Genomic DNA, 27,887 nt, shown 5'->3' with positions numbered 1-27,887 from the left:
CACGACCAACGACACGACCAACGACACGACCAACGACACGACCAACGACACGACCAACGACACGACACGACACGACACGACACGACACCACACCACACCTGTCTGACACGCTTCGGGCTACGACAGGTTGACCTGAAGACGCACCGGGGCTTTCTGGGCGGCCTGGACCGATGGGCGGGCTCCACGGGCGAGACGTCGCCCTACTGGTCGTCGGCCATGGTGGAGGCCATCTTCCACGACATCACCCGCATGCCCACCAAGGAGGGCGACCCCCAGCAGGTCCACAAGGTACTAACTACACTGGTCGTCCGATGGAATTTACACGCATTCCATTGCACGACGCTGACTTGTGGATGATAATCGCGCGCGCTCAGAAACGACATGTGGGCAACGATGCGGTGCACATTGTGTGGACGGAGAACAAGCGCGACTACGACCCCAAGACCATCACGTCGCAGTTCAACGACGTACACATCGTCGTCTACCCCATGCCCAACGGCCTCTATCGGGTCCAGGTCTTCAAGAAGCAGCAGGTACGTCATCACCGCACGCACCGCACACGCACACGCACGCATTTCACACGGCTAATGGTTGGGTGGTGTAGGATTTGAACTTTGGCCCGCTGCAAGACGGGATGATCGTGAACAAGGCCATGCTGGCCCCGCTGGCGCGTCTCACGGCGGTCAACGCGAACCGCGCGGTGCGATCCCTCAAGAAGGAGAACAAGCGACCCTTCCCCTTCCGCGCCGGCCTCATCCGCGAGATGTACGAACGCTACAAGGCCGAACGCTCGTTCGACGACTACTTCAGCACCTTCTTCAAGATCGACGACAACCCCCAGTCCCTCGCCGCTGGTACCTTTCAATCACCACCACCACAGCTTTCTCGTTGGCTCTTGCTTCGCTCTTTCTTACCTTTGCGTGCTTCGTTTCGTTTTTTGTCTTCGCTTTTCGCTTTCGTTTTTGCAGCGACGGCGAAGATGCAGGCCACCTTGGCCGAGGCCCACGCCGGCGAGTCGGCCAACTAAGCCAAATCCAAAGCCAAGCTGCTCAAGGGCCAGGCAGGCAAGCAAAAGTACCATAGAGCAGACAAACTCTCCACCTCCACTTCTCTCTCTGTTCCTCGTCGCTTTATTTACCGGGAGACGTCGGCCAGCGTGGCGGCACAGCCGGCCGAGACCCAAAAATGTTTTGTCGTTGCTCGTTCAACCAAAGAGAGAGTCCACCCCCCCCCCTTGCGACTCACTGTTGGGTTTCCTGTTCGGTCGTCGCCTGCTCGCTCGGGGACGCGTCGGTGGGGGCGGCCGCCTTGCTCTTGTTCTTGTTGCGCTTCTTTCGCTTCTTCTTGGCCTTGGCGGCCTCGCCGCCCTGCCCGCCCTGCTGCTGCGCCTTGTCGGCGTTGAGCCACGACCACAGCACCATCTGCTTGGGCATGCGCGTCGGCTGCTGGCCGTGCACGTGGCCGTGGCCGTGGCTGTGGTCGTGGTGGTGGTCCTCTCCGTCGCCGTGGTCGTGATCGCATTGCTACGTTGTAGCCATAGCGCACGCATGGTGTGTGCGGTGTGCGGTGTGCGTGTGCGGTGTTGTGCAGGATGTGAGCAGTGTGCAAGTCGCACACTGGTGAGGAATGAGAGGCGTACGTGGCCCTGCGAGTAGATGGCGTCCTTCTCGAAGCCGTCCCAGTGGGCCAGGTGGCTGAGCAGCGACTCCCGGCCGTGGATCTCCTCGAACAGCTCGTCACCGTTGGGCGAGTGCGCGATCTGCTCGCCGGCCTGCGAGAGCTCTACATATACACCGTACCATTACCATGAGCCAATCCACCCATCGTCTCAAGCCAGTTGAACTGCTCGTGACCTGAGTGACCCACATCACCGTACCCACACGCCAGTCCGTCCTCTTCTTCTCCCTCTTCCACTTCCTCTTCAACATCATCATCATCATCTTCATCCACTCTCCACTTCATAAACGGAACGCACCGGTGATGTTGAGGTGGCGCTGGAGGTTGTCCCTGAGCCAGCCGTCCTCGTACAGGCGCAGCTGCTGCTGCACCAACTTGCCCTGCTGCTGCTGCGCGGCGCCCTCGCGGGCCATGGCCACCAGCGAGGCCACGTCGACGTAGCAGGCCAGCGAGTAGTAGGGCTCCACGTCGGGCCGACTGGCGGGGTCGGCTGCCACGAGCCGACCAACCTCGCCGTCGCGCGAGGGCGCCGAGGCGCCGTCGAACACGAGCCAGTGGGCGGCCTGGGGCGCCTTGGGCACCTTGGCGGGGGCGGTGTAGGTGTGCACCTTCTTACTGCCGGCCTTCTTGGCCGCGGCGGGGGCGAAGTCGCGTTCGAGGGCGCGCACCATGATGGTCCATGCCTTGCCGTTGGATTCGTCGAGCAGCTTGTCGAAGTAGACGTGAATGGAGAGCTGACCGTAGGCCGCGTGCGATTTGATCGCGGCAATGGCGGCGGCATCCGATTTCTGCAGATTGGAGTCGGATCCCGACGACGCAGAGGCAGAGCCGGTGCCGGTGACGGTCCATCGCGCCTCTTCGATGAGGTGAGACTTGAGCGCGGCCTTGCGTCGCTCATCGACCTTGCCCAGGCCGAATTGGCCAAGGCCCAGGACGCCCTGATGGACGTGCGACAGCGATCGACGCTGGCCGCAGTGGAAAACGAACACGGCACCGTTGGCCACGTCCGACGTAGCCAGTGCCACCTCGGGCCGCGAAGTGCGCGACGTGAAGCCGTGAGGCGTGAACACCACCTGTTGCTCGCTCATCTCTGCTAATTATTGAAAAAGAAAATCCCCAACCAAATCGCAAAGAAACCAATGACTAAATGTCGAGAGGCGAAGATGGACCGCCGATCGGGCCATTGGCGCCCACGCAAGCAGAGATCCAGCTGAAGGCCCTTCTACATCGTCAGCTGGATACGTCTCTGCATGGGTTTGCGCCCCTACTCCAGGCTTGGCAAAGTTAGAACCATCTCCTCATCATATCAATTTTGCATCCACTACGTGGGCAGGGTGGAGGACGCGTTCTTGAGGAGGCGGGTGGACTTTGCAGGCACGACGAACACCCTGGTGGACTCGATGGCCGCGGCGTCAGGCGTGCGCACGAGGCGTGAGTTTGCAGACATCGAGGCCACCCACCAGCGACTGCAGGAGCTGCGCGACCTCGGCCTGCGCACCGAGCAGATCTGGTACGTACCCGATGTGCGAGGGCGGAGGCTGAGGGCGGAGGGCGGAGGGCGGAGGCGAAATGCGGAGGGCGGAGGCGGTGGGCGGTACGTTTGCTCATCGCATGCGACTTCTTGTGTCCCGGCTGTGCAGCCAGCGACTCGAACAGGAAGGCTACTCGCTCACCGAAGACCTGCAGCGCAAGGTGCTGGTCCATTCTTAGCCGCGGCGCTCTTTGCGTGGCTCTACGCGCTCACAGGTTCGGACGACAACAGCGCAAGAAACGCAAGCTGGTCCACCCCGACCACCTAAAGACGGAATCGGAGGACGTCGAACGGTGCCTGCGCGAGCGCGCCGCCGCCGCGGCACGCAATGTGACCAGTGCGCCCAGGGACCTGCCGCAGCTGAGTCGCCACGAGCGCGAGATCGAGCGCACGCTTCTTCACGGCAAGCGCGCAGACTCGCTCGGCAGGTGGCTCGTCAGCGGTACGTCTCCAGGCCAGTGATACCCGCCGCAGACTCTCAACTGCGTGTGCGGTGGTGAGTGTGCGTGTGTACAGAAAGCAGTATCCCTGGTCGTGCGGAAGAAGACCAAGCGCAACAGCTCACGGCAGGCCATCGTGTGGCTTCATCAGCTGTACAGGCCCCAACCAGCGACGATGATGCAATCAAATACGAGAGTGAACACGAGGAAGAACGACTGCCAGCACCACGCGAAGAAGGACCGAGTAAAAAGAAGAAGCGGCGAAAGATTGCAACGACGTCGACGGAGACGTTCAATTCCAGCCGGGGCCTGGGCGACAAAGACGAAGAGGGTGGCGCGGCCGCCAAGCAAGCGATCGTTCCCTTCGACCGATCGTTCATCGAAGCCCACCGCCTGGCCCTGAGCGAGATTCGCCAATTGCCCCGATTCGCCGCCTACGAAGCTGGATCTCCTTCCAGGGTACGCACGCATTCGCGTTCACACAACCGTCACGCGCGCCCACACGCGAGCTGCTCAACACTGGACTGAGCGAGCACTTTTGGGTGCTGCTGTACTACAGACCCTGTACATCAAGAACCTGGCCGAGACGACCACCAAGGAGGACCTGGTTCGCATCTTTCTCAGCTTTCAGAAGCCCGCCGAGGAGCTGCGCCAAGACCGAGACTATCTCGAGTTCAGGCTCTTGCAGGTTCCCTTGCCCCAGCCACCACCCTCCCCACTCTATCCAGCTTCTGCGCAGTTGCTGCGAGCCAACGACCACATTCGTCGTGCGCGCCAAGCAGGGCCGGATGCGCGGGCAGGCCTTCGTCACGTTCCCCAGCGTCGAGGACGCTGTTGCCGCGCTGGCCGCGGTGAATGGGTTCGTGTTCAAGGAGGGCAAGCCGCTCATCATCCACTACGGCAAGGGAGAGAACAAGAGAGGTAACGACCAAAGTGGCGGAGACCACAGCGAGGAATGAGACCACCACAAGGATGGCGAGATGACGAGACTTCATCAAGGTCGAGCTCATTCCGCCAGCAATCGGCGTGTTGGTGATGCCAACCAAGCCCGCCGGTCAAGGCCTCCAGCATGCTGGTCGTGGGATCCCTGCTTTCCCTTTAGCGTGCTCACCCGCAACGGTCGGTCGCGACCGCGTTGCCTGTGCGCCTGGGTGGCCAACCAACCGGACTTTGATGCAAGAAAGAAGCAGCCCCAACTACCCGACCAACAGGACTTGAGCTCTTCCCGTCCCCCCGCACTTACGCAACCTTCTTCACTTTTGTCGAAATCCCCTTTGCATCACCCACTCATTAATGAAACAATGGTCGACAGGATTGAACAGTGGTCGACAAGGTGGGCACAACCTTTTACGCCAGCGACAAACCAACTTTTTCGTTTCACAACCAACACACAAGTGCCACCTTCTTCACGCCCGCTAACACGAAAGCCTCTCGACCGCCACACGCCTGACCCGGTCCCGCCACCAGAAGCAAGGCAAACACAACAAAGAGAAAAGAGAAAGAGCAAAAGACAACAGCCAGCAGCCTTCGTCGCCCAACACTGCGTCCGACCACCACAACACCAAGACCACCACTTACACACATCATGCTTCACGCTTCGTCGGCGGCGACACCTCAGCGCAGCTTCGAGTTGGTGGTGGGAGCGAGCGACCTTGCCGTGGTGCAGCTCCCCAGCTCGTCGACTGTGCCCCAGTGGGCACTCTCAGGCGACAAGTCCTTCCTTTCCATGACCTACACCAAGGAGGAGCTCTCCCTCGTCGTCAACCAGGCCTCCATCCCCAAGGACTTCAGGTGCACCCACCCTTCATCTTTCATCTTACCTATTTAGATCAATTTTTTTAATTCAAATTAAAAAATAAAATAAATTTATAAATAATAAAAACAACGTGTTAAAAATGGAAACATTGACAATGCCCCTTTATTTATTTTATTTTGATTTTGTTTGCTCACTTTTGTGTCGACGTGACGATGACAGTGAGGGCAAGGTGGAGGGCGGCTGGCGAGCATTGAAGGTGGCCGGTCCGTTGGACTTTGAGCTGGTGGGCATCCTGGCGTCGCTGGCAGTGCCGCTGGCCCGAAGCGGGGTGAGCATCTTTGCGGTGTCCACCTACAACACGGACTACGTGCTGGTCAAGGCGAGCCTGCTCGACCGCGCCGCTCGGACCCTAAGAGAGCACGGGCACGAGATCACCTACGAGGGCGAGAAGCCTGACCAGCCGCACTGGTGAGCTGTGAGTGTACAATCGGTCGTGGGAGGGTCTGCACACATGTACAAATGTGAACTCGAGGAATACAAAGCGTAATGACAATCATCATGCATGGCTCTCGCACTCTCGCCCGTCAGGTGCTCGCCACGTTGTTCAACATGACACGTTCAGCTGGACGGCAACAGAGCTAGCATGGCCAGACACGCCCCGGGCGTTGAAGGCAATTTCAAGAGTTTGCTGCGGAAACAGTTGTGTCGGCCCAATACGCCAGCACCGCCAGAACGCAACACACTCCAACGGCAGCGCTCATCTGGCCTAAACAATTCATCCGTGAGTAGTACACTGATCAACCGCAACAAAACAAGTAATGAGACGGTGGGCTTTGGCAGCATCTAGAACGGGCTTTGGTGGTAGCGGAATTGGTGGTGCTGGATCTGCGCGTAACTGGTTGGCTTCATCCACACTCCCTCAAGCTTTCCGGTAGCTCCCCCCCTCCCGAGGAAACATCTGCCGCTCAATAATCCTTTCATTACTAGATTAGATTAAATTAATTCTTTAAAATATTGGCAGATGGAGCGTGCTTAGGGGCGTGCACACGCAAAGCGCCGGTGTGGGGCGCGGGCTGGTGGGTAGGGTGCGACCCAGGCGCAACCTGAGCACCCAGGCGCCAAAGGAGGAGCCCAACCCTTCCACTCTGCCCCCGCCTGCCGAGGAGCCCATCACGCATACCGTCGAGTCGCTCACAGAGTCCTACTACGCCTTCCAGGACTCCGTCCTTAACATCCAGGTGTCCACTCTTCTGGTGTTGCGCGCGTGCTCGTGAGCGTGAGCGGCAGCATAACGCTGGTCGTTGTCTAACTTGGCGAGCTGTGTGCTGCACCGGTGGTTAGATTATGGGGAACAGTGTGCCTCGATTCTGGGTGGGCCTAGTGGCGTTCGGGCTGTTCGGTCTGGGCAAGGACCTCCTGTCCCTGGGCGTCGCTGACCAAATCGAGCACAGGTGCGCACGCCCGTCGTGTCCTTGGCCGCATTTTGCCTTCACCAATTGAACTCTCCACTACTACTACTACGCAGGCCCGACTTGACAACGGAGCAGAAGCTTCAGCTGTCAGCTCTTGCCGGCGACAAAGAAGACTTTGTCCTGACGCAGCTCCGTACGACCCCCATCGCCGCCGCTTTGCTCCAACCGCAAGACTTACCCGTTTTCTTGTTGTTTTTGTTGTTGTTCTTCTCTCGTCACGCAGCGACGGCCGTCTCGATGAGCGATCCGTTCACGCTGCTCACCCTGCCCCTGCTTTCGTCGCTGTTTGCGGCCAGCGTGGGCATTTGGTGGGGCCGATTCCGAATCAAGAAGCTCTTCGACAAGTTCGTCTTCATGGAGACTAAGAAGGGACACGTGGCCCCGCCGGAGGTGATCGACGGCGCGCGCAAGGGCATCATCACCCGCGGCTCCACCGCTACGGCCGTGGGCACCATGGCCCTCACCACCACCTATATCTCCTTCTATGCCATCATCACCAGAGTATGGTACGGTGTGTGTCGCGTGTCGCGTTGTGTCGTGTGTCGCGTTGTGTCGCGTGTCGTGTTATGATGTTGAATTTTTATCGATGCAGGTTCCGAGATTACGTCGAACAGATGAATGAGTGGAAGTGGACCGTGCCTGCGGGCAAGGAGGGCGAGCTGCAGCGCAAGCTGCCGTCGGACCTCGAGCTGAAGGCCTTCAGCGCGGCCTCGTTCGTCTATTTCGTGTTCATCCAGCTGCTCGTCCTCAAGTTCACGCCCTTCGTCATCCTGCCGTCGCTCACCGCGCTCTTCCCGCTCACGGCCGTGCTCGCCCAGTCGCCCGTCTTCCTCCGTATGCAGGACAAGACCAAGGGCAAGCTCGAGACCCTCGAGGCCAAGGGCGTCTTCGGCACGCTCCCCTCCGGCGAGGGCAAGGAGCTGGACTTTGACGGCGAGGGCGCCGACGAGGGCGCCTACGGCCTGCACAGCGCCGACCACGACGACGACGACCTCGGCTCTAGGCCCGCCGCCGGCGACGGCTCTTTGTCGACGAAGCCCAACAACGTGTTCGACAAGACCGCGGGCGCGACGCGTGTGCGTGCGATCGTGTCGAGGCGGAAGCGGGAGCAGAGCGCCGACGGAGCCGCGGGCGGCGGTGACGAGGAGCACGGCAAGGAGAATCAGTGGGGCGACGTGGTGCTCGAGGACGAACAGAACCAGCAGCAGTAGCGGTGACCATCATCATGTTTCCCCAACATCCAGCGCCTTGCGGGTCTGTGCCCGTATTGGAAGTTCGAACGAACACGCGCCTGTCCAAGGCTCGGCTCACAACAAGATGGGGGGGCAATGTTGGTGGGATCATTGAACACTGCTGTGCGGCAGAGAGGTTCTTTTCATACGCCTTCTTCGAATAGGGAAAAGGCATCCGCGTATTCCCTACCTGACCGCTACGCGAACAAGGAGAGTGTAGAAGCACAGTGGCCTAGCTTTACAGCTTTGAATCGTGCTCCGCCACAGAGGCCTCTTGCATCTTAAATCCACCATTTTCCTTTTGTTTTTGGCGCTTGTTTTTTTGTTTTATTTGTCTTGGTAGAGATGGAGTCCACGAGGAGCATTGACATGGTCGAGTCCCTCATCATCGAGGACTTGGAGTACATCGCACAACAGTTCGAGTCCACGTTCACCGAATGCATTGCCAACGTCAAGAAACCGAACGTCTTGGGTACCCTCTACCCTGCAAGATTTTGATTATCAAATTTTAATCACAGCTTTAAATCTTGGCCACGCGTGGCGGCAGTGTCGGGTGTAACGGGGGCGGGCAAGTCGTCTCTGGTCAATGCCATCTTCGGTGAGGGCATGGCCAAGGTGCCCTCCACCCTCTCTTCGCCGTGCTCTCCTTCACTCACTCACACACACAACGCTACACAGGTAGGCGTGGGTAAGCCGCTGACGCAACACTTCTCGCGGTACGCGCCAGACGACATGCCCGTGGTGGTCTACGACTCCAAGGGACTCGAGCAGGGCTTCCACGAGGAGTTCGTAGCAGGTGTGTGCGTGACACTTGCCTCTATGGTCGGCGCGCTGTGGTTGTGTGTGTGTGTCGTGATGCGCGTGCGATCACTAGGTGTTTGGCACCTGACACTGACCTCGCTGTATACAGATGCCAAGGAGTTTTTGGAAAAGATCAAATCGCAGCCCGAGGTCCTCCTCCCGTCCCTCGCTGCACACTTGTGGTGGCGGTTCATTGAACGGTCCCTCACAGTTCTCACAATGTGTTTCCCCCATGTTAATATCGTTCGCGCAACAGCTGGGCGATCACATTCACATCATTTGGTATGTCATCAATGCTGGATCGGGTACTTGTCCCTTCTTTGCTTGCGGAGACTAGCTTGAAAATCTGAAACTCATCATTCCTCGTATGCATGCGTACAGCACGCATCGAGCCGTTCGAGGCCTTCCTCATCAAGGAGATCTTCGCTCCCGTCCCGACCTTGTTTATATTAAATAAGGTAGCGCACCACTTCACCTTCTCTTCTGCGAATGAATGGTCCTTCGCGTGTATGCTGATGCAATGGGTGTATTGGACTGGTGTGTGTGTGTGTGTGTGTGTGTGTGTGTGTGTGTGTGCGTGCGTGCGTGTGCAGGCCGACATCGCCTCGGCAGAGCAGCTGAACGAATTGGAGGAGAGCATCAAGCAGTACGAGTTCACCAACTGCCGCGGCATCTTCCGGGTCGTTGCTGGTAATCTAATCTCCCATCACCAACCCCGCCGCGACCGCTCATGTTTGACGATGTCGCATTGCGCATTGTGTGCGGTGTGTGCATGTCTGCCGTAGACAGGAAGATCTATCCACAGAACTGGTGCGTGTCGTGTGCGGGCGACGACGTGATGTACAAAAAGTCGACAAACCAACTCTTCTGCGAGGACTGCGGCGCCGTCACCGTCATGACACCCACGGTGGCTTCCACCCCCTCCTTCTTGTATCAATGCACCGTTTTTCTTTGGCTGACTGGTCGGTCATCACCGTGGCCGCCGCTGGGGGGGGGCGCAGCTCGGGCTGGAGAAAGTGGTGGACGAGACCTCGCGGATCCTGCCCGACTTGGCCAAGGAAGCGTTCCTCTCGGCCCAGGAGGTCTCATTCGCGATCAAGGTGGGCCAAGCCACAGCCTCCGCCCAACCACGTCTTCGCTGCACACGATCTCGTGGTTTACAGAGTGTCATGTGTCGTGCGTGTTAAAACACAGGACTCGCGAGCGAAGGCGATTGTCAAGGAGTACGCCAACAAGATCTCGATGGACGTGGCCGGCAAGGCCCTCAGCTCGGTGGGCGAGATGGTGGGCAAAGTGTTCGTGCTCTGGGGCTGGAAGTACTTGGGCGAGAAGGTGTCTGCCACCCTCGAGAAGGAAATGAGCGCCGAGTTCAGGAGTCAGGTACCCCTCCCGCGTGTAGCGCGTGTCGTGTTGTGCGCACTCAATCACACGCGCGCGTTTGAAACTTTTCAGTCTTTGTGTTGATTTGTTAACGGTCGTTATTTTTGCTGCCACAGGAGCTGACGTCGCGGCTGGCCATGGTGGCTGCTGACACAATCTCCAAGCGCAAGCTGTCTCGCTCTGTCATTGCCTGCCTTGGCCTCATGGTACGTACCGTGGCCACATCATCTTCCCTCTCTGGCTGGACCTGCCTGACGTGCGTGTGCGTTCCCTGTACCGCGTCTTAGGTCAATCGTCCCCTGCGAAAGCTATCCAAGCAGCTGCTTTCGGTGGTGGAGGCCCACGACTCGGTCAAGTTCGAGGAACTCGAGTTCTCGCCGAGTACGTCCCCCCACTTCCTCCCAGACACTCGCATACCTCCAACGCGCGCCTTTGCACTCACCACTCCGCACGTCTGGACCACAGCCAAGTCCGCGTCGTTCCCCGATAAGTTCGTGCAGTACGCCCTGGCTCACGGCATCGACGCCGCCATCGACAACTTCTGGGGCTGAGGCGCCACCATCTTGTACCCCAGCTCCTCTCGCTTTGCCCTCTCGCGTCGCCTCTCTCTTTCTTTCCCCCTTCCTCGTGCTTTGTACAGAGCCAACACGTCTCAACAGCTTTGTCGCGGTCCAACAGTTAAGAGGCCTGCTGACGTCATTTATAAAATCAATTCAAAAGAAAAAGGTCAGGAGGGAGATTGGACTGCAAGCGCTCGCAGGGAGGAGTATGCAAGATTATTATCTCACGACCGATGCACAGCGTGACGTGCAAATTCTTCAATTCGCCTCGCGGCTGCCAGCGCGGGGGCGAATGCCCATACATCCATCGAAACCCCATGCAGCGCACAGCACCGCCTGAGCACCACCTGCAACCAGGGCGCCAAGATGCAAATGGAGCCGTGTGTCAGATGGCGTACCCCGATGGGCGGGTGCTCAAGAAGGTGCAGGCCAGCAGAGGGGTTGATCATCATCGCGCGACGGGGAGGAGCGACGTAGGGGGCGAACGTGACCAATCCGAGCATCACCAAGCACCAAGGAGAAAGAAAAAGTCCACCTCGAAACCGGTGGACAAGTGGGTGGCGAAGAAGCCCATGCCAAGCCTGCCCAACGAAATGTGGGACAAAATCTTATCGCACTGCGATCCGTCGTCGTTGGCGGCGGTGTGCGGCGTGTGCAAATCGATGCGCCGATCGGCTTTGCCCCATCGCACGGCCTTTCGCATCGACGCCGCCAAGCTGGACCAAGGTATACGCGCCGGCGCCTGGTCATCCTTTTTACATTCAGCTTCACACGCGGCGGCTCTAGCAGCTATCATTGAGCTCGTGGCCTCAGCACAAACCAAGCTCTGCGCTAACATGTTGCGGCAGGCAAATACTGGACACGTTGATGCACATTCGGGTCAACTTCCCGCACCTGACCTCGGTCTCGCTGGTGAATGGCAACCTGCGTGGCTTCACGTTCTACGCATCGGACGAGCACTCGAGGTTCACCCTCTTCCCCGAGAACCTTCGCCACTTGTCCATGGAGAACAGTGAGGGGCTTGATGATGACCAAGGTACTCTCTCCCACCAATTCAGTGATCTGGCTTGCGTTACATGTAACGTTGTTGCAGCCCGGACCCTCAAGTGCTGACCCGCTTGTGGTGGGTGTGCCTGTACAGTGAAAGCACTATGCGCGGAGCTGCCACGACTGCGACACATGGATCTGTCCAAGTGTTTCGAGCTCAGCAATCAGATCCTGCGCTACCTCCCTACAACACTCACCATTCTCAACCTGTGCGGGGTTCTGTATTTCCAACCTTTGGCGATTGGCTCGAAACGATACGCTGGTCTTTGGCTGACAGCTTGCCTTCTTCGACCACCTAGGTGCACGACATCAACGCCAACGCTCTCCGATTATTGCCACATCTTAAGAACTTGGGTACGTGAAGGCTGTGCAACGTAACGCCCCATCATGCGCAGTGCCCTGCGAACACGCCCCCTTATCGGTCCCTCACCGTTCGTTTGCCCTTTGCGTGCAGAAATACTCGACCTCAAGGCCTGCTGGCGTTTGGGGAGCCTCTACAGCCAGCAGAACCCGTTCACGTCATCGGGTCCCTACTATTCCTACTTTCCTTCGTCGCCTTCGATCGCCACCTACTCGGCCTTCGCCTATCTCCAGTCCCTTCCGCGCCTCCACACGCTCTCGCTCTCCCGAATATACTGCCTCGCCGACAACGACATCGCCGTGCTGCCACGGCGCCTCAAGGTGTTGGACGTGTCCTTCTGCTTCCACATCTCAGACTACGTGTACCCAATGCTGCCTGCCGGACTCACCGAGCTCTACTGCCAAGGCTGCGACCTCATCACCTTCGACACCTGGGACTCGGCCAGCGAGGACGGCCTGACAGTACTCAGGGGCGAAGAGGGGAGCACGAGCAGCAGCAGCAGTGCGGAAGGCGAAGGCGAAGGGCACTCGCTGGAGGACGCGAAAGCGCACGCGAGGCCAGAAGTGGCGTGGATCGGGCGCACCAGAAGCAGAGACGGCGCGGCGAGGACCAAGCGACCCAAGCTGCGAATCGTGCGTGGCGAGTGGAGTCTCCCCGAACGCTGCTGCGTGCCCTGACCACCACTGCTCGCGGCGGCTTCTGCTTGTGCCAAAAACTGCGAGTGGTGCAAAAGGCAAGAAATTGTGAGAGCGTATTTTTTCTCGCAACATTTCGTTGTTTCTCTTTGTTTCTGCATCTCCTCGGCGGGACATCTACCTACGGCAACAAACGTTCTACATCTCGCAGCGACCTTGAACAAAAGAGGAGCGGCTCTATATCCCTCTCTTTCTTTGCTCTTCTCGACGAGGTGAAGATGAGTAGAAGATTGTCGTTCTCTCCAGGGCTCGATTCCCAAGATTCAGCTGACGTGTTTGATGGTCCTACGCCAGAGCATGAACTTGTACACAACTTCTCCCTCCTCAGCAGTGCCCAGGAGATTGCGGAAGATCCTTAACATGGTTCTTCGCAGGCGCTGCACGTCGCAATACGGGAGAAAAATCTCTTTCAAGTGATTAGCCTGCTCGAGAAGGAGGAAATCAACGTCAGCTGGCCCAACCCGCAGGACGGAAACGTATATCTGGCTCCCTCCTCAATGAACAGAACCAGTGCAACAGCTTATTCTGTGTTTCTTTTCTCCTGCCTCTAGCGCACGGCACTGCACCTGGCCGTGGCGGCCTCTGACTCCACCATGGTTGCCCTGCTACTTGGCCGAGGTGCTGAGGTAACCGGCCCCTTCCCTAGCGCTCACCAGTTGTGGTCTCACCTGTTTTATTCATGACCTGGTCGTATAGGTGCACCTGAGGGACGACAACGGGCAGACGCCGATGAACATAATCCTGGACAAGGGAGACAACCAGATCCTCAAGCTCGTAGGCTGCAAGGCGATATCGTCGCTCGAAGAGTCCAAGGTACAGCATTACCGTCTCTTTTAGAACGTGGAGAAGTACTAGTCTGACTTGTGCTCGCTCATGTCGGTAACCTCAAACAGTCGCAGCTAGATATCCTGTCAGCTCCGGTTAACCAAAAGCTGTCGGCTCGGCTGCTCGAGAAGGTCATAGAACGACGGGAGAGAACGCTCTCGGCTCCTTCCTCGCCGCTGCCCAGAGACAAGAGAACGGGGGACGTACCCAGGAATCGGTCTGCCTCACGATTGCCCAAGGCCATTGAACCAAGCGAGATCCCGGTTTGTTGTCTGTTGTCTGATTTGCCTGTGCACAGCGGTGAGCTCATCAATCGTATCGATGGCCAGGTGGTCGAGGATTTCAGCGCCGACTTGGCAGCAGAGTGCATAGAGCAGAAGCTCAACGCGATGCTGGAGAACAACCCCAAGCAGCTGAGCAAATACCAAACACACTTCGCTCGCATTTCGGCCATGAGCGAGCTTCTCAAGATATCCCACTTCAAAACGGGTGCGTTTCGGTCATGCTTCACGATAAAGAGTGCGAAGGCCTAATTGCTGATAATGTTTATGCGCTCTACATGTGCGCAGTGAAAAACATCTGGATATCGGTGCTCCTCATTGCCATTGCGAACACCCTCCTCTACAACTATTTCGAGAGTGGAGTCATCCTTGGTGCGTTCCCCATCTCTCATGCGGCTCGCCACTTCGTTCAGCATTTGGGCTCACGACTTCGTTCTTTCACTAGACTTCTCTCTGTTCTTCTGGTCGTTCGGGCAGATGGACCACGCTGTGGTGCTGTGGGGCGTGATGTTTCTCTACTCTTTCAGCGCGCCCTTCCTCCAGAAGGCCATAGTGAACCAACATCTCTCCGTGCGGATCGCATATCTCTGTTACATACTTCTCTCGGCGGCCCTGTTCGCATACGTGCCACAGCACATCCGCGCCTTCAACTTCCCGCCAGCTACTAGCTTCTTCGTCATGTGCGAGACCATGCGGCTGTGGATGAAGATGCACTCCTACCTCATGGTGAATCGGTCCGTACCTTGTAATGGTTTTTGCAGCTAACCAGTCTTGCTAATGTACTATGGTCTCGATCGGCAGATCCTTGCGGCGGGACAAGGCGGCCGGCTCGACGGACCCCAATGTACAGGTCTACCCGCGCAATGTGACGTACTCGGGGTACTTCTATTTCTTGTGGGTGCCCACCCTGGTCTACCAAATCAGCTACCCGCGCAACAAGACCGTCCGATGGGGGTAAGTCTCTCCCGCCTCCTTCCTGGGCGCCGGCTCTACACTTTTCGCTGACTCATGTTCGGACAACGTTCGTCAGATTCGTGTTTGCGACCTTCTTCGAGGCCATTATGACCGTGCTCTACACCTACGCGATCTTTGCGCGGTACTGCATGCCCTATTTCCAGGAGATGGACGGTGATTACAAGTCCCTCGTCCTCGGTATCTTCAAGGTCATGATGCCTGGCACGGTACGTACTATTGCTCGATTCTTGGTGGAATGTGCGCTGTGGCCACGCTAAGCGTTTTGCTCATCTCCTCAAACAATCGTTAGGCCGTGGCGTTGATGGCGTTCTACGGTCTTCTGCATTCGTGGTTCAACGCTTGGGCGGAGGTTACCCGCTTTGCAGACCGACAGGTGAACACCTATCTCTATTCACAAGCCCCAAGCATCGGGGCGGAAAGTAGTAACCTCCTTCAACGTGCAGTTCTACACGGATTGGTGGAATGCCACCGGCTGGTCGCAGTACTATAGGAAGTGGAACTCGGTGGTCCACAACTTCTTGCACCGCCACATCTTCCTTGAGTGCAAGGAGACGCTGCACTTGTCCACCAACGGAGCCATGTGGGCTACCTTCCTCCTTTCTGCGATTGCGCATGAGGTACGCCCAGTCTCATACGCCTGTGGTCTCGACCGCACTAACCATTATGCTTGAACCCTGCCCAATCCTCAATCGCTACCACAGTATATCATCGCTTGCGCGCTGGGATTCTGGAAACCTGTGCTCCTGCTCATGTTCTCGGTGCCCGGTGGTACATTACACTTCCTCACACGTATGCCCTCTGATGTGATTGCGACAAACACTGACTGTCTTTCTTTCTTTCTTTCTTCCAGTCCTGTTCGTGTACTTGACATCGTCCTTCCGCGGCTGGAACGGCTGGAACGTGTTTATGTGGTACGACCAGTTGGCGCGTCCCAAGTCGAGCAGTGGAAGTGCCTCTTTGGTCTCACACTGGATATCGCCTGTAGGTGTATGCTGATCGTTGGACATGGCATGCTCGTGGGCCTCTACCGACGCGCCTGGCACTACCACGTCGAGATGGGTGCAAGCATGCCTTGGTACTTGCCTGGCAAACAACTACACTGGCCAATCACTAGGAATTGACTCACCAAGTGCGTCTGTGGCGTGTGTCGTGCTGGTCTATCTTGTTCCTCAGGTGGGATGCCTTGTGGATTGCATAGGAGAGGCGCCAAGCTTGAGCCTCTGCAGTCTCCAGGAATGCTGGCTCAACTTCCGCCCGCCACGCAACCGCGCACCTTACACACAATCCTCTCCTCTTTGCCCTGTGTACACTTATGGAGCGTGGTGGTCACTAGAATGGCAGCCGCATGGCCTTCGAATTTTCTCAGCGATTGCGCCACTTGCGCCAGTTCGTCTCATCCCGCGTGGTCCTGCTCATACGCTGCGGTCACCCACTCTTGGAGCTTATTTGCGTACCACCAGAACAGGTGTTCGGTCAGCAGCTCCGTTTAGGAATGTTCTGCCAGCAAAAGGTAATTCTCTCAGCCCCGCTTTGGTTCGTGTTTTGTCTTTGCAATAGCGACAACCTCGCGACTTTGCAACCTGATCCCAGGACACAGCAGAAGGTTTTGTCCGTTCACGGGCGTTAGGCATCCAACTCGCTGGAGAGACTTGACCCACTCCTCACTTCTGGCCATAGAAGGGAAGATCGTGGCTGACTTCTCTTCCTTCCTCCTTCTTTCTCTTTTACTCAGCCACACGTCAGCCCAATCTCTCTCCACTTCCTCTCTGGGAAGAGATGAACAACAACGCCTCGGTCGAGGTGCCCAACCACTTCAATAACGCCAGCGGCGGTGGCGGCGATGGTGCCCCCAACAAGAGCCCGATCCTTCGTCACCGCGAATCCTCCTCGTCGGCAGCCTCATCTTCATCATCTTCCCAGAAGCCACAGTACCGATGGGAGAAGTGGACCTTCTGCAACTCGCCGCCATCGCCGCGTCAGACGTTCTCGCTGGGACGCCCAAGCGGTGACGGCGGCCGCAGCTCGTCGTTCTCCAACGCGCACGGCTCGATGCTCTACTCGGACTCGGGGTGGATCATGGAACACCCTATCCCCTACTCGGAGACCGACAACAAGGGCGGGTTCGGCCTGTTGCCCCCCTCCGGCCTCTCGCTCTCGGCGGGCGCACTCACCCACACCCCGGGTCCCTACGGCCCGTGCAGCTGTGGGTCGGCATTCTGTTCGTGCTTCTCCTCGTTCTCCACCTCGCCGCGCTCCTCATCTCCGCGCTCGACGCCCTTGTCGTCTCCGCGGCCCGCGAGCTCCACCACCGGCAGCACGCAACCTCCAAAGCTGCAGCAGCCGCAGCAATGGATCATCAAACCACCCATCAACTCGTCATCGTCGTCGTCGTCGTCAGGAGCATCGACGCCGGTGGCGAGCACGCCTCGGAACCGACGCAGCCTCAAGGTGTCCAAAGAGGAGCGCGTGCTGCGGCGCAGTTCGAGTGCGCCCGAACGTGATTCGCTGTATGCGAGCGAGAACTGCCCCTTCACCCCCGCCACCAAAGCCACCCACCCGCGGAGCAGCACCCTCGTCCACAGCAGCAACAGCTGGAAGAGCGCAACCGACCTGCTCGGCCGACAGAAGAAGACCGCTCCACCGGTGGAGAGTGCAGGTAAGGAGTTGGCGGGCCTCTTCTTGACCACACACATACGCGCGTCAACTCACTAATTTCGCGTCACCAGGGACGCGGGAGACGCAGCAGGACGGGCATTCGATTACTGTACCGGCAGCTGCGGCGACGAGCCAATCACCACGCTCATCACCGGGCATTGGCAAGGTTAGTGCCACCAACGATGCACTTGTCACACTGTCCTTCTTAGCTCTTGTGTGTGTGTGTGTGTGTGTGTGTGTGTTCGGGGTGACCAGTTCCTGGTGGTGTACCGGGACAAGATATGGCTCCTGTTTCCTATCCTGCCCGAGTGGCTCACGCAGTCAAACCTGGACTCTGTGTTTGCGCCCTCGGAGCCGGTGGTGCCCACTGAGATGTCACTCTGCCTCCACGTTGCCGCTGCTCTTGGTGCGCTCACGGCAAACAATGAACAATACCACTGCTCTGCTTTCAATCCCTCACTGACGGCTCGCTTCATCACCGTTGCAGGCGCTCGCACATCGGGAGACATGAAAACGGCCGAACAGCTGCTTGCCAGAGCGTTGCGCATGGCTGAGTTCCTGCTCGAGCGACAGCAAACCAAGCCCGCGCATCAGCTGTACTGGCTTGCGCTAGGCCTGTTCGGACTCTCGTTCTACGTGCTTGACCCTCTGAACATGCAAGTCTCCTCAAAATATCTCCTCATGGCAATGAAGGTACGCGGTGTGTTTGCGCTGTACGTTTTGTGTGTCCTGTCGCCTGACTTTTTTGGTGCTTGTTCTCGCGCAGCTGTGCGAGAAGATCGAGGCGAGGCGATCGGTGGTGTACATCAAATGCATATGTCTGCTGGTCAGTCACGGGACGCCAGAACTGGAGGAGACCCTGCGCAACCAGATCATGCTAACTCTGCGCGCGATCATGGATCTGCCCTTGGAGCACACCTTCCCCTTCAGCACCACTCACATCTCGGACGAAATGGTTAAGGCGCTGCGCTTCCTATTGAAGGTGCCCATCCCTCCTCTCTTGGTGCTCCTCGCGTGTATACGTGGCTCACTCCATCGCACCTGGATCGTGTCGTGTTGCGTGTCATGTGGTGGCCATCTCAGACGGAGAGCCTGTGGGCGTTTATCATCGACGGGCCACCACAAGACGACACCTACCAGGGGGATGCCTTCTATCTGCAGGCGGTGAAGAGACTGGACGAGGTCGAGGAAGAGCTCAAAGAGTTTGAGGAGCTTCTCATCTGCCTCGCCGATGGCAGAAGCGACACAAACAACAACAACGTCACCACCAACACCACCAACGACGCGCTGACGTCATCATCGCCATCGTTGTCGATGCCATCGCTGTGGTCGCGCCCACTCTACTTTGACCCGTCGATCACGGCCTTCATCCTCTTCACCACCAAGACCCTCAAGGCCGAGTGCCACCGCGAGCTCGGGAACATCAACATGGCCGTGGAGTGGGCCATCAACGCGTTCGAGGTGGCCCGGAACGACCTCGAATACTTCCAGCCCACGTCCCTCTGCACCCTCGACTCCCTCTTCCACATCTTCATGCAGTCCGACCGACGATACGCGCACGCGCTGATCGAGGTCATCGGGGTGCTCGAGCAGCGCCACGTCGCTGCGTCGTTCATTCGCCACAAGTACGACACCGTGCTCGAGCGCGAAGAGGACGAAGAGGCCCGAAGGCTTCAGTCACAGCAGCAGCAGCAAGCCTATGCCGGCTACCCGCTGCGAGAGCTGGCTCAACCGGTCGTGTCCACCTGCTTGGTTCTGTCTTCGTCGTCCGCCGAATCGATGCCGCAGACCACCACCTTCTTCCCCTCGGGCTCTCCACTTCAGCAGCATCCACAGCCGAATGTGGCCGCTGCGCAACAGCCGCCTCCGCTGACACAGACGATACCGGGGTTGAGCCAGCTCTCGCAGTCATCTACGTCGGTGGCCGGCGGTCAACACCACTTCGCGGCCCCGCGTCAGGTGTCGCCGCGCACCAAGGCCCGCAACCGTCGATCGGCACCGCGGCAAGGCGCCGGGTCTACGCAGGCCGGCTCGCCGCAGCTGCCGCGGCAAGCCTCCGCCTCGGCCATTCTCACCAGGGGTGGCACCCCCACCGGTACCTTCCGCGGGATCTACCTCTCGCAGGGCTACACCCTCATCAACGCCTCCTCATCTCCACCCTCAACACAACCGTTGGCGGAACGGAAGCTGACGGCGCCCGGCGGCCACCAGAAGGCCGTGCCGCCATTCCTCTCGTCTCGCTCGCAGTCGGCGCCGCAGCTGCTTGCACACGCGCGGCCGTCAGTCGCCTCCGCGGTCCCGCTCTCCTTCCTCCCCTACCCGCCACACCCGTCAACCTTCCTCCAGGAGCATCAGCCCCCGAACCATCATCAGCATCAAGACCATCACCACCACTTTGCACAGCATCAACATCAGCGTCAGCATCAACATCAGCAACCGTTCTCACCCACATACGGGCTGCCGCTGGGTCCGTCGGCGCTGCCCATCCAGCTCCCGCCGGAGCTGATCGAGCCGAGCGCCGTGTTCGGTGGCCTCGAGCTCGAGCTCTGCGACTGGACGCTCGACGAGTCGTCGGGCCAAGGCGGCAGCGGGCCGATGGAGATGCCGCGCTCGCCCGATGGCATGTTCATGAGCGACGAGCTCAAGCCGGAGGAGATGGACCCACTACCACCACCACGCAGCGTCGCCCCTGCACACATATTTGGGTCGCACAGCGGCTACCTCGGCGCCCAACTCCACGCTTGACCCTCACATTCCACCCTCTTGTACACAGGTTTTTTCATCAAATGCTTCAGTTGAACGTCTGGTCGGATTGAACAAGGTGGCGTGGTCTCTAACCAACATCGTGACGAAGGGGTGAAGGTGGCAGGATCAGGCCTTGCTGTGGGTTTTCGATAAGTTCGAAATTTCATCGAGGACCAACCAGGAGGACACGGAGAGAGAGGTTGCTGGGTGGACAGTTTCTTTCTTGGATTTCTTGCGTTTGTTCTCTTCTTCGGCTGGCAAGCACGCGCACCCGGATTGACACACAATCTGATTGCCTGTGTTCATTTGATTGCCTGAATTGGTCGGTCATCTGTTCATTCCAAGGACAACCGAGAGACGAGCACCATGGACGAGCACGCCAACCATGACTGCTGGATTGGCCTCACCCCTCGCCCTGAAACTGTCTACCTCCTCTCGTACGTTGCCCTTCTTCTTGTTCCTCCCTGGCAAATCGTGTAGCGCCTGCCGATTGATTGAAAAAAAAATCTGCGACTCTTGTTGGCAAATTTGATAGGCAGCTGGCAGTGTAGGAGATGTTGAACCCAACGTACTGTCCTTAACTGAGTGCCCCTACAGGATGAAGAAGGAAGACGCGGTGCGGTGCAGTACGCCGATCCTTAAGACCCTGCTCTACAGCACCGAGAGCGACGCCCCCACGCAATTCTTCAGCTACACCGGTAACAACACTTGCCACTGGTGGCACATGTTCCCCCCCTTTATATTGGCTTTGTTCTCCTTCTCCTACTTCTTCTTCTTCCTCTTCACCATCCTTTTATCACTTTTTACATCACTGGTGTGTGGTGCTGATGCGTACATACAACTACCCGCAGAGCACGATGGGTGCATTTCGATGATCGTGGACGAGAACATCATGCCGCTCTTTCCCTCTGACGAAACCGTCCAAAGACTGGAGGAACCGTGGCGAGTCATTCAGATTGACATCGGCTCCTCGGGCATCCCCTGTACGTTCGTTGCTGAATTAGACTTTGGTGATGCTCCATGTGACGCCATGGTGGTGGTGCGATTGTAGATGCGCGTGGGCGCTGACTCTCCACCTCCCATACGCGCTCTATTCTCAGCCGAATCTGGTTGCGTGTCGTTGGTGGGGTCGTACCTGTCGCTCAAGGAGATCACCGTCTACTACCTTTCCACAGCGCAGCACGACTTTGTCCTGGTACGCCCTCACTCCATATCGCGTGGCACCAACCTACTCTCTCTCTCTCTCTCTCTCTCGCTCATGTGTGTGCTCTTTACATGTTTTGCGTCGTGTCTGTCCGTCACCAGGTCCCCAAGAAGCACTTTGAAACAGCACTGGATTGGCTGGGCAAGAAGCTGTGCTCCAGCAAACCCAACTCCATCACCCCGCCCCCACGGCCTCCACCGTCCCCCTATGTACACAACCTCGTCACCTTCCCCACACAACTCTTCGCAGCAAGGTGCCCATGACCCTCCTTTTTTCTTTATTTATTATCTATTATCTTATTATCGTTTGCTCGTCTTGAGGAGTTGGACACTCTGCACTCACCTGGCCTCACTCAAATAAATACACGATCGCCTTGGTTCGTTGTGATTGGAATCGTGCAGCAGCGAACGCATCGCCAAGTGCACGCGACCTCTGCTCAAACTCATCTTCTTCGAGAACCCGTACGCTCTTCTCTTGTCTCCAGTGCTGTGTCGTGTGTTGTCATTACTTTGTTAGTACTGATGCCACCTCCTGTGGTGGTTCGCAGTGAGTCTCGATTCTTCTCCTTCACATTCGCGGATGACGAGATCTCGCTCATCGCCGACCAGGAGCATCTCGCCCTCTTCCCCAAGCAAGCCCTCTCCTCCTCCTCGGCGTGGCGGCCCATCAAGCGAGCCAAGAAGGCCGGCTTCTGTACGTGCAGCAGCTTGCGCAGCCGAGGCCTGCCTTTCCGCGCGTGCTGCCGAGCTCTGTGCACTGACGACCGCGTGTGTGTGCTCTGTCATGACGACAGTCGAGACCGGCGTGGTGAGCTACATCTCCGCGCCCATGGCGCAAGCGGGCGTGCCTGTACTCTACGTGTCGACCTATCTCACCTCCTTCATCCTCGTACGCTCCACTTTCATCTTCAACACATGACACCACCTTGTTGTTTGTGTGCTGATCGGGTGGTGGTCGCGCGGCAGGTGCCGTCGGACCGGTACGACGAAGCGATCAAGACGTGGAAGAGGCGAGACTTCAAGTTGGTGGACCACTTGGAGGCGCTCACGCTCGACGACGAAGCCGTCGCCTGAGCTCCTCCTCTTCTCACTTTGCCTGAAATTGAAGTTTCGTTCCCTCTTCGTCTTCTTGTTGTGCAGTCTGGCGGGCGAGTGCCTGAAATTTCGTCGGCGCTTGCCGTACATGTTGCGTGTGTCGCCGCACACACGACACACGACACAGCCACGCCTTTGGCCAACTTTGCACTCACCCTCAAGAAGAAGAAGAAGCACACCACCTTGTTGTAGTAAGAAGATGGCGACCAACATACCAGCAGAGGAGTGGAAGGAGTGGGGCAGGCTGGTGGACCAGCTCAACGTGCAGGCGCTGGTCGAGGAGCAGGACACGCGCGTTGTGAACGCCACAGACACCATGATCGACGCCCTGGGCCTGTTCGCCGCCCACGACGTGCTATCGGCGCCCGTCTACGACGCGACGTGCAACGGGTTCGTGGGCCTGATCGACATGCTCGACCTGGTGGCCTTCCTGTGCCGCTTCTCGGGCTCCCTGGGCGGCACCAAGCGCCTCGAGCGCGAGCAGCTCAACCTCGACGCCCTCAAGCACCAGCTCGCCTCCCTCAACGAAGACCAGCGCGCCCAGATACGCGCCACCCCGGTCACTGCCCTCATCGGCCTCTCAGGTCCCCCCCCCTTCTACTCCACTACGTCTTGTTGATGCAGCAGTTGAGGAGTGGGCATCAAATAATGTGGTGGCGCAACACTGCATCGAGTAGAGCGTACGACGTGGGCGCCAGTGTCGGTCAAGACCCCAGGCCAGACGCTGGTGAAGCTGCTGACGGACCCCAACACCCACCGCATTCCCATCACCGCCGAGGAGGGCGACCAGGTGCGTGCTTGGGTCCTGTAAGCCCTCCCCTTCGTATTGTGGCGTTTGCTAACCCTTCACTGCACCAGTTCCTGGGCATCTTGTCGCAGCTCGACCTGGCCAAGTGGTTGCATCAGCACAGGGAGAGCGTTCCCAAGGTTCCTCAGTACTTGCTTGCTTCGATGAAGGCTAAGGTGGGCGCTCACACAGTGACTGTGCCTGCTGGCAGTCGTTGCGTGGTCTGGTCGTGAGGGACTTTGCGTCGCCGGGAGCCAAGAAGGAGATGGTCACGGTGCCCTCCCACGCCACCATGATCGAGGCCCTGCTCAAGATCGACGAGCACAAGGTCTCGGCCCTCCCCGTCGTCGACGTGCAAGGTGCTCTCCCTACCCTCATCTGCCACCACTCCAAGATCAGTCCAGAGCTCACACACTCGCCCGGGCGCACTGGGCATGTCCAGGCTATCTGAAGGGCACCATCAGCGCGAGCGACATCAAGAAGCTGAAGCTGGAGCCCTCGGATCAGCCGGAGGAGATGCTCCAGAAGATGTTCGTCCCGGTGTCCTACTGCCTCACCGGCTCGCCCCTCACCTGTACCATGGACCACTCCCTCGAAGACGTACTCGGCGCCATGACCGCCAACAAGTACGTCTCAACGCCACCACGTGCTACACCACCATGTCCGTTGGTTGATGAGGGTGATGACGAGGATGACGAAGCTATAGTGACTGACGGAGCGCTAACGCACCGCAGGGTGCACCGCGTGTGGACGGTGGACAGCAACAACAAGCCGGTGGGGGTGGTGAGCCTGTGCGACGTGTTGGCGCAGTTCGTGCCGCCCACGCCCGAGTCGTACCTGACCTAACTAACTCTTTAAAATGCAGCCACAAGGCCCAACCTCCCCTGCAGTGTCCCGTGAAGCAACCGCCGACCAGTACCGGTTGTAGCAACAACACTTCATTTTCTCTTTCATTTCTCTGTGGGAACGGGCGGTCCCATTGGCGGACGTGGCCGCAACAACGACCAAAAACCACCAACCACAACTCGAGCTTGTTGGCCCACAGACGCGTCGAGAAGGTCAAACTAAACTGGCAGGCAACTGTCTGTTTGTTTCTTCTTCCCCTTGCGCGCTAGCTTCTTTCGTTGTTGCCGCCTCTTCTTTCCACACAATCAATAGTGATGGGGTTCGTTAACGTCAAGTTTCTGTGTCTGCTGGGCCTCGTGGCCTTGATCTTCATCCTCGAGCTTGCCGCCGCTCCCAGCCCCTGGTACGCTTCTCTCTCTTTCCCTTTCGCCCCTCGCCCTAGGCCTAAATCTGTCTTATCTCCCCTTTCCCCCTCATTGTAGAATAATATTGAGGAAAATATGATCCAATATATCAATATAACAATTACTTTAATAATTGTATTAATTATAAGACTAATTATCTATTCTCTCATTGATACCAATCATTGAGAGGGTCCCACGTCCTGTGCAACACGCAGTGCGCCCCTTCAAAAAAGAGGCCGAAAAAACAATAATTATTATCAGAATATTATACCCAATCAATAATTTCATTTTTTTCCCCTTTTTTCGTACGCCAGGTACGAGTACAAGGCCGTGGTGACGATTACCGAGTACCTGTCGCACGTCGAGTCCACCCTGGTGGGCAAGTTCAGCTGCGACTGGACCGACGACAAGTGCGGCGGCGATAAGCTGAGGGCCATGTGGGGCATGATCCTGACGGCTGTCATCATCTCCATCCTCCTCACCGCCGTTGAGACCCTCATCCTCTTCACCTGGGCCTTTGACTTCTGCCACGTGCGTCTCTTCACACCCCCCACCTAAGCCACACGCCCCACCGCACACGCACCACCGCACACGCACACGCACCAGCTTGCATGTGGTGCGGGCTCAGACCTGAGGCGAATGTGAATGTGAGCAGAAGCTGAAGTTCAGGAGCAAGCTGAGGATTCCGTTGATCGTGATCGCCTTCCTGGCGTCGTTCTTCGCCTTCGCCGCGTGGCTGCTCCTCTTTTGGCACCCGTCGGCGCTCGAGGACAGCATCAACATCAAGTACGACTTTGTGGGCGACAACTCGGGTCCGCAGGCCGGTTGGGGCCTCTTCGTGGGCGCCAGCATCCTCTCCCTCATCGCCGCCATCATCCTCTGCATGAGCGGCTCGCCCGACCACCACGGCTACAAGCTCTTCCACTGATGATGATGATGGTGAGCAACCATGTGGTCTTGTCCCCAGTTATCTTCAACAAATGAATGGTGTGTATGGAACATTTATTCGAATATCTATTTTATATATTTGCATACATAAATATTCCACATAATAATGATATCTTTTTGTATTTTCTTTAGGAATACGGTTTAACCCAAATTTTAATGGAGGCAGTGAAGGCCACAGGTGGGAGAGGAGGGGTGGCCCAGGGCGAGGAGGGGGACGTGATGGAGGTGGTGGTGACGGACGAGGAGGTGGACCTGCCGGCCGAGGTGTGGGCGCACGTGGCGTCGTTCCTGCCGGTGAGGGAGCTGGCTGGCGGTGGGCTGCCGCTGTCGTGCCGTCGACTCCACGACCTGTGCAGCCTGGACACCCTCTGGCAGAGCGCCTTTCGCCACAATGGCCCCCCCGCTTGGGGCGCACCTCCTCAGCTTCCTCACCACGTACTCCCCTCTTCAGCGAAATAATAATTTTTTATTTCTATTTTCCATTTTTTTGTTTCAAAAAAAAAGAAAAAAGAAATAAGAAATATAATTAATACTACTTTTTGTAAAATGCAAAGAGGGGAAGGGGTGGAAGCAGAGGTTTGGCGAGCGGGTGCGCCTGGCACGTCCCTGGAAAGAGGTAGGACCTCCACCAACTCCCGCCTGCAACCACCTGACGATCATCATCGGTCTGCTGCTGTTGTTGACCCGCGAGCTCTCCTACGACGACAGGGCCGGTACCGGAGTCACTTGACAAAGGTGGACATGTCCGTCGAGCGATTGCAGCTGGTCGACAACAAGGTACGCCCCCTTGAAGGCGCTCATACTTCACCCACTTTTCGTCCGCCCACATCGCGATGTGTGTGTGTGGTGTGTGTGAATGTATGGTATGCATGCAGGTGTTCTGTAGCAGCAACAAAGCCTCAATCGACTGCTACGATTGGTCCACATCCGAGTTGAAGGTGCGCTGTGGCTACTCCCAGTCTACACGACGACTGCACAGTAAGTGTAGGTGGTGATGATGGCGCTCACTCCTGTGCGTGTGTGTGTCATAGCTTAAGTACACGGCCGGTGACGCGAAGTCGAATCGCTCGTTCCTGGGCTTCCACTACAACCCGCACACCGACCTCCTCGTCACCGGAGACCACTCCTCGCCGGCCCTCCTCGCCTTGGACGGGACCACCGGCGAGATCAAGGTGCGTGTGCTTTGGTGCGTGTGCGTGTGCGTGTGCGTGTGCGTGCGGTGACTCTGACACTTGATCACGCTCCCGTTGGGTCCTGCTCCGTAGGCCGAGCAGACGGCGCACCGGCACGCGCACATGTGGACCGCGCAGTCCGATGACGAGAAGGCCGTGCTGGGCATATACGACACCATACAGAGTACGCCAGTCCTGCAATGTCACGTGTCGTCGTGTGCGTGTGTGCGTGCGTGTGCTGGGCGTGTGTGCTCAAGCCAACCACCCTACAGTCTGGGACCTGCAGGCGAACAAGTTGTTGCTCTCGACCGAAGGCGCACACAAACACAATGACCAGATACGCAGCCTATTGTTCCTGGGGAACACCCTGCTGACCGGTACCTGCGTGCGTGTGCGTGTGCGTGTGCGTGTGCGTGTGTGCGTGTGCGTGTGCGTGTGCGGAGTTGACCATCTGATGGCGCCGGTGGTGTGGGGCTGAGCCGCAGGAGGAGCGCTGGGCGACAACACGGTCAAGGTGTGGGACCTGCGCCGCCCGGTGAAGCCCGTGGAAGAGGCCGAGATCGACAACGGCGTCTGGTGCATGGACTTCGACGGCGAGAAGCTCGCTGCGGGCACCTTCAACGACATCCACCGTTCGTTCCACCTTACACACTACATTCCTCCGCCTCCACACATGTTGCGTGTGGAATGTACTGATATATTGGTGGTGCCTGATTATAGTGTGGGATCTCCGGCACCTCCTGCAATCCCTGGCCACGGTGCGCGCGCACGAGGGGCACATCAACATGGTACGATCAATCTATCGGTGAATGGAAATGTATAGAGGGAGGGCGGAATGCGGGAGGCGGAGGCGGGAGGCGGGAGGCGGCAGGCGGGAGGCGGAGGCGGAGGGCGGAATGCGGAGGTGGATTCGGGAGGCGGAGGTGGAAGGGCGGAATGAGGAGGTGGAGGCGGGAGGCGGGAGGCGGGAGGCGGGAGGCGGAGGGCGGAGGGCGGAGG

At 58.0% G+C, this 27,887-nt stretch overlaps 12 protein-coding genes and 1 pseudogene across 12 annotated transcripts in view; 12 read left to right on the top strand and 1 right to left on the bottom strand.

Annotated features, from left to right (window-relative positions):
* The window catches only part of ACA1_373650 (RapGAP/RanGAP domain containing protein, putative), a gene marked incomplete at both ends in the record, with an annotated part of 8,009 nt that extends 6,982 nt beyond the window's left edge, over window positions 1-1,027 (top strand). Inside the window, 4 exons of the mRNA XM_004334266.1 lie at window positions 127-288; window positions 375-533; window positions 605-854; window positions 969-1,027. Coding sequence (XP_004334314.1) covers window positions 127-288; window positions 375-533; window positions 605-854; window positions 969-1,027 — 630 coding nt within the window. The remainder of the gene's footprint in view (window positions 1-126; window positions 289-374; window positions 534-604; window positions 855-968) is intronic.
* Window positions 1,028-1,241: 214 nt separating this feature from the next.
* Window positions 1,242-2,765, bottom strand: ACA1_373640 (uncharacterized protein; the record flags this gene model as incomplete). Its single annotated transcript, XM_004334265.1, is given in 5 exon segments — window positions 1,242-1,523; window positions 1,640-1,782; window positions 1,800-1,853; window positions 1,877-1,951; window positions 1,976-2,765. 5 exon segments carry the CDS (start codon window positions 2,763-2,765, stop codon window positions 1,242-1,244), a joined length of 1,344 nt encoding a protein of 447 aa, XP_004334313.1.
* Window positions 2,766-2,824: 59 nt separating this feature from the next.
* On the top strand, window positions 2,825-4,607 carry ACA1_373630 (RNA recognition motif domain containing protein; the record flags this gene model as incomplete). The annotated part of the gene is made up of 8 exons (XM_004334264.1): window positions 2,825-2,931; window positions 3,011-3,187; window positions 3,318-3,369; window positions 3,440-3,650; window positions 3,732-3,784; window positions 3,808-4,107; window positions 4,208-4,336; window positions 4,431-4,607. The coding sequence occupies 8 exons, from the start codon at window positions 2,825-2,827 to the stop codon at window positions 4,605-4,607; spliced, it is 1,206 nt and encodes a 401-aa protein (XP_004334312.1).
* A 626-nt stretch (window positions 4,608-5,233) lies between these two features.
* Window positions 5,234-5,876, top strand: ACA1_373620 (amino acidbinding ACT domain containing protein; the record flags this gene model as incomplete). Its single annotated transcript, XM_004334263.1, has 2 exons — window positions 5,234-5,439; window positions 5,624-5,876. The coding sequence occupies 2 exons, from the start codon at window positions 5,234-5,236 to the stop codon at window positions 5,874-5,876; spliced, it is 459 nt and encodes a 152-aa protein (XP_004334311.1).
* A 549-nt stretch (window positions 5,877-6,425) lies between these two features.
* On the top strand, window positions 6,426-8,087 carry ACA1_373610 (uncharacterized protein; the record flags this gene model as incomplete). Its single annotated transcript, XM_004334262.1, is given in 7 exon segments — window positions 6,426-6,432; window positions 6,459-6,489; window positions 6,501-6,642; window positions 6,746-6,855; window positions 6,930-7,009; window positions 7,100-7,377; window positions 7,491-8,087. 7 exon segments carry the CDS (start codon window positions 6,426-6,428, stop codon window positions 8,085-8,087), a joined length of 1,245 nt encoding a protein of 414 aa, XP_004334310.1.
* A 366-nt stretch (window positions 8,088-8,453) lies between these two features.
* ACA1_373600 (uncharacterized protein) lies at window positions 8,454-10,840 on the top strand (the record flags this gene model as incomplete). Its single annotated transcript, XM_004334261.1, has 13 exons — window positions 8,454-8,580; window positions 8,656-8,723; window positions 8,787-8,904; window positions 9,019-9,059; window positions 9,166-9,214; window positions 9,291-9,340; window positions 9,503-9,599; window positions 9,695-9,816; window positions 9,911-10,009; window positions 10,104-10,289; window positions 10,406-10,495; window positions 10,577-10,670; window positions 10,755-10,840. 13 exons carry the CDS (start codon window positions 8,454-8,456, stop codon window positions 10,838-10,840), a joined length of 1,227 nt encoding a protein of 408 aa, XP_004334309.1.
* Window positions 10,841-11,444: 604 nt separating this feature from the next.
* On the top strand, window positions 11,445-12,934 carry ACA1_373590 (uncharacterized protein; the record flags this gene model as incomplete). The annotated part of the gene is made up of 5 exons (XM_004334260.1): window positions 11,445-11,575; window positions 11,698-11,885; window positions 11,991-12,112; window positions 12,196-12,250; window positions 12,351-12,934. Coding segments are annotated over 5 exons (1,080 nt in total), but the record flags the coding sequence as incomplete, so codon positions are not given.
* Window positions 12,935-13,545: 611 nt separating this feature from the next.
* ACA1_373580 lies at window positions 13,546-16,029 on the top strand (annotated as a pseudogene).
* A 780-nt stretch (window positions 16,030-16,809) lies between these two features.
* On the top strand, window positions 16,810-20,433 carry ACA1_373570 (uncharacterized protein; the record flags this gene model as incomplete). Its single annotated transcript, XM_004334259.1, has 6 exons — window positions 16,810-17,689; window positions 17,760-17,854; window positions 17,944-18,094; window positions 18,176-18,381; window positions 18,455-18,670; window positions 18,772-20,433. The coding sequence occupies 6 exons, from the start codon at window positions 16,810-16,812 to the stop codon at window positions 20,431-20,433; spliced, it is 3,210 nt and encodes a 1,069-aa protein (XP_004334307.1).
* A 598-nt stretch (window positions 20,434-21,031) lies between these two features.
* On the top strand, window positions 21,032-22,710 carry ACA1_373560 (uncharacterized protein; the record flags this gene model as incomplete). The annotated part of the gene is made up of 8 exons (XM_004334258.1): window positions 21,032-21,131; window positions 21,285-21,416; window positions 21,534-21,628; window positions 21,739-21,890; window positions 22,039-22,098; window positions 22,185-22,330; window positions 22,431-22,525; window positions 22,603-22,710. The coding sequence occupies 8 exons, from the start codon at window positions 21,032-21,034 to the stop codon at window positions 22,708-22,710; spliced, it is 888 nt and encodes a 295-aa protein (XP_004334306.1).
* Window positions 22,711-22,930: 220 nt separating this feature from the next.
* ACA1_373550 (CBS domain containing protein) lies at window positions 22,931-24,364 on the top strand (the record flags this gene model as incomplete). The annotated part of the gene is made up of 6 exons (XM_004334257.1): window positions 22,931-23,315; window positions 23,430-23,521; window positions 23,590-23,694; window positions 23,730-23,877; window positions 23,961-24,144; window positions 24,253-24,364. 6 exons carry the CDS (start codon window positions 22,931-22,933, stop codon window positions 24,362-24,364), a joined length of 1,026 nt encoding a protein of 341 aa, XP_004334305.1.
* Window positions 24,365-24,678: 314 nt separating this feature from the next.
* On the top strand, window positions 24,679-25,696 carry ACA1_373540 (uncharacterized protein; the record flags this gene model as incomplete). Its single annotated transcript, XM_004334256.1, has 3 exons — window positions 24,679-24,767; window positions 25,083-25,299; window positions 25,424-25,696. 3 exons carry the CDS (start codon window positions 24,679-24,681, stop codon window positions 25,694-25,696), a joined length of 579 nt encoding a protein of 192 aa, XP_004334304.1.
* A 411-nt stretch (window positions 25,697-26,107) lies between these two features.
* ACA1_373430 (WD domain, G-beta repeat-containing protein) overlaps window positions 26,108-27,887 on the top strand; it is a gene marked incomplete at both ends in the record, with an annotated part of 2,497 nt that continues 717 nt past the window's right edge. Inside the window, 8 exons of the mRNA XM_004334255.1 lie at window positions 26,108-26,151; window positions 26,271-26,493; window positions 26,592-26,654; window positions 26,748-26,888; window positions 26,982-27,072; window positions 27,161-27,265; window positions 27,374-27,520; window positions 27,609-27,676. Coding sequence (XP_004334303.1) covers window positions 26,108-26,151; window positions 26,271-26,493; window positions 26,592-26,654; window positions 26,748-26,888; window positions 26,982-27,072; window positions 27,161-27,265; window positions 27,374-27,520; window positions 27,609-27,676 — 882 coding nt within the window. The remainder of the gene's footprint in view (window positions 26,152-26,270; window positions 26,494-26,591; window positions 26,655-26,747; window positions 26,889-26,981; window positions 27,073-27,160; window positions 27,266-27,373; window positions 27,521-27,608; window positions 27,677-27,887) is intronic.

This window comes from Acanthamoeba castellanii (genome assembly GCF_000313135.1).
Source record: "Acanthamoeba castellanii str. Neff unplaced genomic scaffold scf7180000084679, whole genome shotgun sequence".
NCBI classification, from domain to species: domain Eukaryota; phylum Discosea; order Longamoebia; family Acanthamoebidae; genus Acanthamoeba; species Acanthamoeba castellanii.
This window is presented reverse-complemented; position numbering and strand designations above follow the sequence as displayed.